At 34.9% G+C, this 12,953-nt stretch overlaps 1 protein-coding gene across 1 annotated transcript in view; it reads right to left on the reverse strand.

Annotated features, from left to right (window-relative positions):
• Nucleotides 1–12,953, reverse strand: part of LOC128992858 (metabotropic glutamate receptor 1-like) — a 105,103-nt gene that overhangs the window by 17,038 nt on the left and 75,112 nt on the right. The window contains exons 6-8 of the mRNA XM_054416601.1: nucleotides 8,841–9,079; nucleotides 7,753–7,922; nucleotides 4,854–4,951 (exon numbers count right to left, since the gene is read on the reverse strand). Coding sequence (XP_054272576.1) covers nucleotides 4,854–4,951; nucleotides 7,753–7,922; nucleotides 8,841–9,079 — 507 coding nt within the window. The remainder of the gene's footprint in view (nucleotides 1–4,853; nucleotides 4,952–7,752; nucleotides 7,923–8,840; nucleotides 9,080–12,953) is intronic.

Genomic DNA, 12,953 nt, shown 5'->3' on the forward strand with positions numbered 1-12,953 from the left:
CTCGGGCTCCGCCCCAGTGGCTCTGGAGTTTCCCATGTTAACCTAATGAGTACTCATATTTAAATGGAATTAATGAATCATAACAGCTGTTTCAATTAAACAAGTTGGTTCTGTTCTATGATGTTCAATAGCATTAAAGTTACAAGGATTACCAACAGAGTGCCAATATTTGACAACAGCTAATTTGAAACCAAAAGGCGAGTGAGCGTAGCGAACGAACTTCAACCCGGAGGCGAGGTAGCGTAGCGAACGAGCTAACCTGAAGGCAAGTGAGCGCAGCGAACGAGCTCCAACCGTAAAGGTGAGTGAGTGTAGCGAACGAACTTCAACCAGGACGTGTGAGCACAGCGAACGAGCTCCAACCTAAAGGTGAGTGAGCTTAGCGAACGAACTTCAACCAGGACGTGATTGAGCCATGCGAGCGAGCTCACGTATGAAGTTAAACGGGGCAAAGCCCGCGGGAACAGCTAGTAGTAATATAAGCTACAATATTACAATCCACTAAAAGATAAGCTTCATTTCCTTCTCTGCGCCAGAAAACCTAAGTCTTTAGATGTAGACCCTAGACAATATGTATAAAAACATCCCTTTAGACTAGTCCATAAACATTTTAAGGGTTAGACAGAAAACAACAGCCTAAGGTGTTACTAAAATTGAAGTGTATGACGTAACTTATCAAAAATAGTAATTTAATAAACTACTTTAAATTCAATGACAAATACTACATCCAGGATGTACTAGCGATGTGGTCGCTAATGTCTAGATGTACTAGCTTAAATCTAAACAATCGGATGGTTGAGGATCCAAAGCCAGCTTTCCATCATTCGAGCAGTTTCGCTTAGGCTACGGGGAACTAGACGAAAAATTCCAAGCATTCAATTTGAAGATGGTGCCGCAATTCCCCCATTGCTCTATCGAGCTTTCATTTTATTTTTTTATACATCCCAAGTAGCTAGTATTTTAAAATTAAAATCTTTTCTATGTTTCAATTTTTAACATAAACAAGTTATGAGCCAAAACAACAAATACAGAAAAATGTATACTACCATAGTTACGTTGATAACATCATGTGTTTGTTTAAAGGGAATCAAACAAAACAAGCCCCAGCTCGGCTTCTTTCACAAGCCAAGCAATACACGCCACTTTTAACCATCCAGTTTCCAACAAAATGGCAGCTACAACAAGGAACTGAATTTAATCAAATACATCGCGCAAGATAATGGCTATAAAAGTTAAATAATAGACAGGATAATAACAAATCCCGTGTCCCGAAGCACACTCCCCAAAATAAGAAGAAATTCGCCACACTAAGTACAATAATTAATTAGCTGACTACATAACCCACAATGTATTATGAACAACCATGGTTACGGAGTTGCTTTCAGAAACCCCAACAGAATAGAAAATCTTATTAACCCCAGGAAAGAATGTATTGGTGACAAATTCAACATCAGTGGGATTGTCAAATTGAATGTCCGAAATACTATACAGGACAAACGGGGAGATCATTCAAACCCCGTTTTAAAGAACATCTCCCCAAGACAACAGTCACCCAAAAGTAGAACTATGCTGAACATACTATAACATGTGGACAAAATTACAGTTCCGTCTCAAACAATTTACAAATGTTACAGAAGTGCAAGAAAAGTCTTTTAATGTCCACACTCTAATGTTATGAGATTTATAAGGCAGTAACAGTGTGAACCAGATAACATACTGAATGACAGAATAGACCCCTTGAGGAAACTAATTGTTGGACACTGTGATACGCCTGGAAAAGAGCAAACGTTGTGACCACCGCGACAACATTACCGATCGCTCGTTAAATAAGTGTTTGTGTATTGTGTAATGTCTGTATTATACTGTCTGTATTATGTTTATACTGAAGACGGAGCAATAGCAGATAACTTGATGATATCACTGTGTTGACGAAACACGTCGTAATCTATACCAAACTTGGAACTGTAAAAGGTTACATTATTATTTATAGTTGACGTTCCAGTAATAGGAAAATAATTCCATACATAAATAAATTATAACCAATCATTAATTATACTCTATTAATTCTATTGATCAATTAATAATCAAGTTTATTACTTTTATTTTTTTACGACGTGAAAATAGAGCTCAACAAATTTAAAGTAACGAGTTTGTTTATATTTTCCTTGTCAAAACATATTATATTGCTCGAAGACAAATTTGTCAACATGTTGTCGGCTTAAACAAATTTGTGACAGAGAGGTAGGCTAATATCCAAGCCAAAACGTGGCGTAATATATCACTGTCTGAGCTCAATATGTGAAAAGAACACTTCAGCTTTGCAAATACCACACTAGCTTCTGACCGAACCGGGGCTTAAAAGCAAAAATTGTACCTTTTTTAATCAAACTCTTTATTGTGGTTGGTATCAGTGGCAAGTTGATTTAAGAATCTTAACCGCATTTTCGGGAAGAGTTCAAAACCTTTCAAAATGTTGAGAGCATGCCAGTACCGTAGTTTGAAACCCGTACTCAAATCACGCCAGTAACAAACCTGTTTAGTGTCTTGATTAAAAACGGATTCAGTCGAATTAACCCATTGAAAGCCTAGTAAAATAAAACATTATACAGTACCTAGTTAAATATAGTTTACAAGCATATTTCAATTAGTATTTAAGTTTATATATATAGATAACGGGGTTGGCATATAAGTATAAAATGCTTATTGTAGTTATACCAAACTCAAGCTTTGCTTTTGAAATGGGGGAGGACAAAGTTTGATAAAGTTTCCTTCTTTAAATTTACGGTATACTATAGTATTACACATCTACCATAGCCATAATGTTCTACCACTTCACCTAAACAATAGAGAAAATATAATTATTAAAAATTCGCAAAAAGTCACAGATTATTCATGAAATTATAAACATAAACATAACTGTAAACAATCCTACTTTGACAGTTCTCATTGTGTATCACAGTTTTTTGTTGCTGCTTATTAGTTATTTTCATAAATAAAAAAAAAAAAAAAATAATAGTGCTGCACCCTGTTGGTAAATCTCATTACTTTTTAATGCTTTTGCATATCATAGAACCAACTTTTTTAGTTTAAACAGCTGGCTGAATTCTTTAATTCCCTTTAAATATGAATACTCATAAGGTTAACATGGTGAACAACAGAGCCACTGGGGCAGAGCCCGAAAGGATTTTTGAGATAAGAATATGCCTATATGTTGATCGGGAATGTGAGCTATCATCATGCCAAATTTCAGCCCAATCCGTCCAGTAGTTTATGCGTGATTGACTTTCAAACACACAAACAAACAAACAAACAAATAAACAAACAAACACACAAACTTTCACATCTTACTAATATCATAAATGTGAAAGTTTGTGTGTTTTGTGTGTTTGTTTGTTTGTTTGTTTGAAGTTCAATCACGCATAAAGACAGATTATGAGAGATTAACATATAGGCATATTCTTATCTCAAAAATCCTTTCGGGCTCCGCCCCAGTGGCTCTGTAATTTCCCATGTTAACCTTATGAGTATTCATATTTATTAAAGGGAATTAAAGAATTTAGTCAGCTGCTTCAACTAAATAAGTTGGTTCTATGGTTTTCATTAGCATATGGATAAGCATGGAAAAGCATTAAAAAGTTATAAGATTTACCAACAGGGTGCAGCACTATATTTTTTTGGCATTTATGAAAACAGCTAATTTGAACTAACCAGCAACAAAAAACTGTGATTCACAATGAGAACTGTCAAAGTAGGATTGTTTACAGTTATGTTTATGTTTTTCATTTCATGAATAATTTGTGATATTTTGCGAATTGTTGATAATTAATTTTTCTCTATTGTTTAGGTGAAGTGAACATTATGGCTATGGTAGATGTGTAATACTATAAAATACTGTAAATTTAAAAAAGCAAATTTTATCAAACTGTGTCCTCCCTTATTGCAAACGCAAAGCTTGAGTATAACTGCAATAAGCATTTTATACTTATATTCCAACCCCGTACGAAGGACGGGTACTCTACTAGTTTATAATATTAGTAAGATTTTACCTTAATTTTTCATAAACAATGTATGTGATGCTTCTAAACTACCCTACTATCTCTGTATTTTATTTTTTGAAAAAAAAATGGTCACTTTGTTTGTATACTTTCCAGTTTGTATACCAGTTTTAGTGTGGAAAATAAGACGGATTTGATTTGATTTTGCCGACTTTTCGACCATTGGGCGAGCTCTAGTATGTATAAAAGGAGAGTGTGTGTGGTTATGTGCCGCGTGTTTGCATGACCACTTATTTCCACATGGTTGTAGCAGTAGACTGTTACTGGGATGCACTCCAAAGTAGTTCCACTTCGATAATTACCTTGGGCTCTGCCCCACGGGCTTCCAAAGATCTGAGGTGAGGGTTTTCAAATAATTAAACTTTGATTGGATTTCATGGTAACCATGACGAAACTCACAATGTTTACATTCATGTTGACAAACTGACTACTTGCATTTAATTCCATTAAGCATTTTGGATGTGCTAAGTTAAGAGAGATTGATAGGTTTGAACCAATTCTAAATTTCGCAAATGATTTTTTTTAATTTTTATCCGAAGCTCATGCTGCAATTTAAATATCAAAGTTATGTATCGTCCAGTATTAGAGTTTTACATATACCTGCTTTTATAGTATTGGACAAGCAGTCCCTGGGCTAATAGGGTAGTACGTGACTGATTGTCCAACCCTTGGATAGAACTTTGGGACTTATACGACCACATTTAATAAAGATAGAGGAAGAGAAATAGTGTATGTGTGTGTGAGAAAGAGAGAGAGAGAGAGAGAGAGAGAGAGAGAGGATGCAACGTACCTACGTACCTGCCTGGGGGGTCACCTCTCCGATCGAATTCGACCGTCTCTTCAGTTTCTTCCGTGTCCTCATCTCGGTAGGCGAAAGACACATTCAACAAGTAGTTCTGAAAAATCAAACATTAGATAATTATAAAAACATTCAAGTTTGTTTGGTAAAACGAGCATTCCTTCATTATGGTAATTGATTTTGAATAATAAAAGTTAACTAGACTTTTTGTCCGATGGCAAATCTTAACATTTGTGTGCTTATGTCAGGTAACACTCGAATGTGTTGTCCTTATACTACAGTAGAGTAGATTGAACATTATACGAAATTACCTTAATATAAAAAGGCCTAGATACAGGGAACAACCTGTAGCTTACAACAACTTTTAGCGAATTTCCCATATAGTGAATAAGCTATTACCGTAGGTCTCGTGGTAGGACCTAGACCCGGGACCGATTTACTTTTTGATTTTGAGGTCCCCAGAGGCCAAAAACACTATCCATTCAAATTCATATAATGTATATATTATACATACAATGTGTCCGTTAGTGCGATAACTCGAGAAAAAATGATCAGATTTTGATAAAATTTGGTACAAAGATGTACCACTACTACGTTTACTACGTTACTACGTACGTACTACCACAGACATGGTCAATGGTACTACGTTTATTCGAAAGAGTTTGCGAACCAGCATGATCGGACTATTCGAATGGGGATTTATGGGGTAAAAATAGACTTTTCCTATTTTTGACCCTTAAAACACAAAATTTCTTAATTTCTCTCTAGACCGTTTTGTGGAGCTTAAAAAAAGAAATAAGTTTGTACATTGAAGCATTGTTTCATGTCTTATAGTTACGGAGAAAATTTCAAAAAAATGTAAATTTAACAAGTAAATTCAACAAGTATGCCCAACGGTTACGGAGATAATAATAAAAAATAAAAAAAATCCCATGTATTCTTATGGAGAATAAATTAACTCTTGTAGTTTGTTTGTTTATGTTTTAAGCTATCAACATTGCAATAAAAAACACACAGCAATATCTTCCAGGTAGCATAATACCTTAGAGTACTTACTAAAATTAATGTTATTTAAATAGGAAATAAATCTGACAACTTTTAGGGAATAGGTCTACTTTGGTAGAAATCCAGCCAGGTAAATGGAAATTCCCTTAAACTGCAGGTTTGCTGCGGCTGAGTTATTTATTAGTTAGTGGTGATCGGAAAGTAAGTAAAGTAGCCTAATAATAAAGAGAAAACATCAACGCGCTATCTGTAAGCGTATACATTGACACTATCTGCATAAAAAAACTCCACTATCTCCACATTTAAAACTCCCACGCTATTTTTATGGAGAAAATTGTAAACTGTTGTAGTTTGCTTGTTTATGGATATATTTTTGATCAAACTTGATAAACTTATTTATTTTATACTAAGCTATTAATATTCTACCAACAATTATACTACCCTCCCTGTAGCAGCAAACCTATGAACTCGTTAAACCTAATGTTATTTAAATAGAATTAATTGAACATCAAATTAAGGCAAATGAAAATTCGCTTAGTCTGCAGGTTTGCTGCGGCAGGGGTATCTTATAATTCCAAACAGTTTTGGAATATAGCTTTCTGGAGTACCAGGGTTGAAAACTGGTGCGCGTTAGAAATTAAATTGGCGAGGATAATTTTAGCACTGGAACCAGCTTAGTATTCATTCAGCTTAGTAGTTCATCTGTATTTACGGCCATTGTTAAACCCGTAAAGGAACGTTTCCCCTGTATAATGATGGTCAACCGACCAAGGGTTACTTCACAATACCACCAACCCCTCCTCTCATCCTCATCCGGGATTGATTGAAAAGGGAAGTCCAGATAGAAATATTAACACTTGTATTTAAAATCCTTCAATTCATGTCTATTTTGAACTTTCACGTTTTGTAAACGATATGTTCTAAACATTCTCTTGTCCATTGTTGGCTTTTGGTTGGAAGTGATTATCAAAAGAAATGTCTAGTATTCATTCACCAATAGTCACTCGTCTGTTGTGGTTAAAAGCATTGTTGAAAATTGTGTAGGCCTACTATTGTATCGGATTGCATTTATGTTGAACAATAAATTGTCCAGTAACCAACTGTAACTTAGGGTGCAACTAGATTAAACTCATATACGGATTATTCGTATAAATAATATCCATTAGCAAGCAGCCATTTTATGTTGAGGAGTTTTAATGTCCTTGAAATTTATAGAATCATTAATTCTATACACGTATAAACAAATTTCAGGTATCCTGCTGTAGCAAACCATTACTTGGAGCTAATCAAAGTTATACATGATCTACAATAAAAGGAAACTTACACTTTAATTCATGCAAATATGAGTAACAATTATTACTTAAGTGTAATGAGTGCTTAGGTGTGTTGCTTCAATGGTTACAAAAATATGTTGTGTTTAATACCAAAGGGCCATTGGTGGTGTAAAGTAAACGCAGATATATCCGTAAACAATTAATGAACAACAACTGCATTATTTTTCACGAGGTTTTAAAAGTCTACAAATACCAACGTAACCTTCCTTGCCTGTTGTCGGATCGGACTGATTCGCGGACTCAATTAAATGAATAGGTTGTCAAAATTTGACAAACATGTAAACATTTAATGTTTTTGAAATGTAGTTGTAAACGAAGAATGTTTATGACTTTCCTGAATCATTTTTTTTAGTTAGATTTCAGTATTCATTTTCTAATTCAAACTAATTCCCTCGTAATATTACAATATTCCAGATATTTTTTTGTTAAACTTGTTCTAATGTCAATTTTTTTACTTTCTAGGATAGACTTTGAGGCTCGTCGTGAAGCCAGGTGGCAAAATATTTTTTTCCAACAAAAACTCGAATTGCACAAACGTATAAAGTATTCCCTAACTGACCTTGAACAGAGACCCGTTGATCGGGAACAGCTGAGGACAGACCCCCACGTGGTCCTTGCCACACAGTTCCTGCTGGAGATTGTGGAGTCCGTATGCGAGAGTGTAGATGGCTTTGATGACGAAAGACAACTTGGGATCCTGCTTGTAGCGGTCACTCAGTCGTTCTGTGCCTGCGACAAGACAAGTTGTAGTTGAAGGATTGACTTTACATAGTACTAAGGCAGAGCTCCTATCTATATGAACAAACCAGCTGTAGCTAAATTTGTATTTGAGTCGAATCTAGTGACAGAGAAGTTGAGAAGATGAGTTCGCTAACTTCATAGGTCCGAGTTATTTAAGTTTCGACATTTTGATCGTTGATGTGACAAATAAAATATTCGATAGTTTAGAATACGCTGTGCTCTTGGATTAGTGTGGTTAAAGAATTTACGTGTTTTACAGAATTGAGACCCCTACCACTATAATTCACTACTATAATTCACACCAGTACACCCTGCCAGCTGCCCAAAATAACAAGGTCCATCTTCATTACTAAACTGGTAACAGGTGGTAATAGAATTAGTCTCTACATATTCAATGGTAAAACATAAGTCAAGAAATGAAACTGGATAACCGCTGTGATTGTGCTCAAGAAAAGCTCAATATTTGTTTCTAACTCATGGAAAGGCTGATCCCTACATAATTTCAGTTTGCCACACTCCGGATGTTCAACCTAAAAAAAATAAATAGTAAGTACGTAACAGCAAGCAGAAAAGTAAGAAGAGCATGAAAACTGTACGTAATCTGCCGTTGCACCGTTTTAGTTTAGTTGTGAATGCAACCGTAATTGTGAATGTGTATTTATGCCTATGATTGTGTATGTAATTTTACTGTTGGGACTCAATCCTATTAATCGTTCAGTGAAGAAAACTAATTTCAGAATAATGTTCCATGGCTTCTATAGTCAAACCAGTTTCCTCTCTCCAGACAAACTTATGACAAATGAGGTGTTTGATGGAAGTTGAATAACGTATTCAATCATAGAAATAAAGTCTAATTAACTCTGTTTAACCACAAAGTACTTTTTGAAAAAATATTTACAGACGAACCTGTGCAAGTCCTCGGTCGGGAGAGGTTCACCGACTCCCCTTCTCCAGGCATTGAACAGTTGAACCTCCACTGCCAGAACTCCTTGAACCACGGGTTGCGAGAGTTGTTGAAGGGATTGAGCCGGAAGTAATGGTTGTCGAAGGAACGGACGTACGGAGAGTGTATCCGTATAGAAAGACTTCCATGGGCCTGCGGCTCGTAGCCATCAGCCACATCACTTCGGTCTGCCCAGCCGTCACTGCAACGATTCACACACAGGTTACAGATCTCGCCTAGCAGTAAAAGGGCTCAGGTTCGATCTTCATAAAATAAAACGAAAAATGTTGACCCAGTTGTTTATAGGCATGTCTCTGGCAAAAACAAAATAATAACCAGTATCATTAATAGCAAAGTAGCTTCACATGATATATAGCTCCCTTCTACACATAATGCGTTCATATTATTAGTATTATGACATCGATTCGTGACTCCTAAAATACAGATATTGTATTTGTATAATGTTTTGTAAGGGTATTATGATTATATTGACAATTAATTATCTCATAAAGTATGGATTTTGAGTTAACAGCATATATATGGTTATTATAGTTGTCTTGTATATTAAATACAAACTATATATGATAGGATACCAACCCTAACTAGAGACCACAACGGAAACATATGACCACGCGATATTTCATCGTGCTGTTGTATTTTAATATGATTTGCCAATTGTTTGACTTCAACCCGACGCGAATAACAGCGCACGAGCGTTGTACCAGCTTACCAAACATTGTGAAATGAATTAAGCTTGGACATTATCTGTATGAATTTAACTACAAAAACACTTAAAAACTGATTTATTTTGTCCGAATAATATTGTCAATTACATATTCCATAGTAAGTGCTATACAAAGAAAAAGAGGAAAGGGTGCTGTTAAGTAATTAAATTATAACTAGAATTTGTATTGTCAGTTAAGTCTATCTGGACTCAAAGGCTAATTTGCTCCATTGTTTATGATTTTTTAAACAGTATTCTATTAGTTATATTATATCTGGATAAATATAAAGGGACTTTGTATTTTATTTGGGGTAAACGTTAAATCCCTTTCAGTTTTCAGCAGTCAGTGCACAAAAACTGTAGATGTTCCTCAATTTAGGACAATACAGCTTAATTTGACCTGTTGGTAGAGCCGCTCGTCTGATATTTCGGAGTGTTGCCAGGCGTTAATACTGAAAGCCACTGATTACTAAAAGAGAAAACGTATTGCATTTTTTCGTTAAAATGTAATACAATAGGAAATTTTCATTTATGTTTGTTATTAATAATACTAAAATCTAATACATTATCTTATCAAATATAAAATATTATCTGGATATTTTGATTTTTTTATCAAGTAATGATTTGATTAGCAAGAATATTAAGAGTTTTTAAAAGAAATCAAAATGTCAACTAGGTTAAATGCCCGTAAAGGCTTTTGCCAAACGTCCATACAAGTCATAATTTGAATACACTTAAATATTTAAGATTACTCTGTGAATCTTCATCAATATACATTTGCAATATCTGCTGATTGTACCAATATTTAATACGCAATCAATTAAATTAAATCCGTTGACTATTGTTCTTCGAGGCAACCCATTGCAGACTTATAAAATTATGTCCTTTACAAAATACAACAGCACTAAAATTCATACTGTTACACTACTAGTCATGGCATGACCTGTAGTATACTAAGGATGAGAAACATACTTAAAAAAGAATAACTGATAAGCTATATAAAACAAAATTTGATTTTCAAGTTAATTATGGTAGCCACATATCTACATGTTCAAACTAAATTATATTACTTTTGGGAAAATTTAGGACCTCCAAGGCCTAGCCTGAATGGAGGCCCCATTTATACATACATTTTAAAACTAAAAACAACTCTTAGACGCTAACTTAAATTAAATGATAACTTAAAATATATACTCCTGCCTTAAAAATAAATAAAAGCACTTTCTAAAACATATACTTCTTGCTGTACTACTTTTAATTGTTGAAGTATACAGATTTAAAAAAATCTTATATTGAAATGTGTTAAACCTGTATGGTAGTAATAAAATTGATGTTTGTTTGCGTAAAAAGCCATTTCTGAAATAGTTTTCAATACTTTTTAGATTAATACATTTACAACAAAATAAGGTTACTCAGATATCCCTTTGATTAATGTATTTACGAGTTGGGCTTTTGAAATCTATGAAATTTTATTACCCCATAGTCCATCAAGTAATTACAAATATTCAGTGCTAAGTCACTTTTATTATTTCAAAAGAGAATCAGAAGTGCACGCGCTATTCAAGAGTCAGTGTTCTGTGGTGATGAGTGAATGCGAAAGAGGGGTGTAAGAGGAGGGTAGGAAGAAGAGAAGTGTGTAAGGGAAGAGTTTCAAATTAAGACTTCACTTCACTCTAACAATAGGTTCATTTAAAGAGAACCCCGAGCTTTTCAATGATTTTCGTGCGAGGAAAACAATTCATAAAAGTTGCACACGTTTCAAAAGTGCTTAAAACGTACATATTTAGAACAGATTGATTTGTTTCGCGACTCATTTAAAAATAGATTATTCGTAATAAGTAGTTTGACTTACAAAATTACAGTACCTCCCCTACGGCTACAAGTTCGTAATCAATTCGAATGGGCAGTTTTGAACTTGGTTTACTATTGATAGACATCTAAAATGTTTGTTCAGTTAAAAAGTAAAACGAACGGGACTAGGAATAAAAACATCTTAAAGCATATTTTAATGGCAAAGATATAAGTAGAAACATCCAATGAGGACTGAATAGTGAATATGAAACGCCCCTATCTCATATCAGACCCAAAGAACAACCTTCTGTCCCAAAGTTATCTCAGTCTCCACCTATCTTCAGGTTCAAGCACTTAAACTTATCTTAGTGTTATGATATAATGAATATTGATGAATCATGTAGTTGTCTAAAACCGTAAACTGTATGTCTAATACTAGGTATGACTTATAAACACTACACTTATCCTTCACTCATATGTGGGTTAAAATACGCACACAGTGGCGTCCCCATCTTTAATAATTGATATAGCCTAATTAGCGTTTGGGATTTGGCGGGATGATTGTGTGAACTAAAGGAGTCAAAGATTTAGCCAGTGGTACATGATACTGTTAAGTAATATAGTGGAGTTTGCCCCTCACAAACAGCAACCTTCACCTCTAGTTATTGTGGCAGAAACCACTTACGCAAGGGGATGGTGAGTTAAAAAAACCCTAGAAGCAAAAGTTAAGTGGGAAGGCCCACTCAAATGAAATTCGCAGTTGTTGTTTCAGTGGACAACCAACTGTGAGAAGCAACGTTGTTCCTTAAATAACCAGAACCGAGCATCAGGAAATATCATGGTGTTGATATAAAAAATAAAAGACTAATCGATAACAGGACTCAATTATCTGTAATTGGAATTCAAAAACTTTCAAAACAGATATGTCTGCTCCAGAATCCAAGAGAAACTTACGACCACAGGGTAAGTTAGTTACAAATAAGCGGCGAGATTGAAAGCCCCTGTCATCCTGAGCCGCATTTAGTGACGGGGCAGAAAGTTTTCCTGTTGTGCATTCTTTTTTGGTGTGAATAAACAAGGTTGAACACATTTTTTAGCATTTTCACCAAATTTGTTATTATACCGGAAAATTTCACCTTGATCATTTTTCTCTTTAGGATAGTACTTGTTCTTATGTTTGGCTGGAAAGTTGCGTTTACTTAACTTAAGAAGTCCATCAATAGACTGAGTTAGTTCACTGACATGTTTTTCTAAGTTGACAATCCGATCACTAGATTGCGCTACATCTCCATGAGCACAAACGTAGTTGTCAATAGCTGATAGTTCAGCTATTTGGTCACCTAATTTAGCTAAGTCATCAAGAGAATTGGTTTGAGAAGCAGCTAGAGCAGTACGAATGTGATTAGGTAGACGTTGTAGAAAAATAACTTTCAAAAAACTGTCAGTTACCTGTGTGCCTGCTAAGGTTCTCATTTCACGAAGAAGAGTTGTCGGCTTCTTATCTCCGAGAAAAACTTCTGTTGTCAGTTGTTTTAGTTTGACATTTTCTGAAATTTCATAT

Source organism: Macrosteles quadrilineatus, unplaced genomic scaffold (genome assembly GCF_028750875.1).
Source record: "Macrosteles quadrilineatus isolate MER2022 unplaced genomic scaffold, UCM_ALF_1.0 Scaffold_4__1_contigs__length_99947679, whole genome shotgun sequence".
NCBI classification, from domain to species: domain Eukaryota; kingdom Metazoa; phylum Arthropoda; class Insecta; order Hemiptera; family Cicadellidae; genus Macrosteles; species Macrosteles quadrilineatus.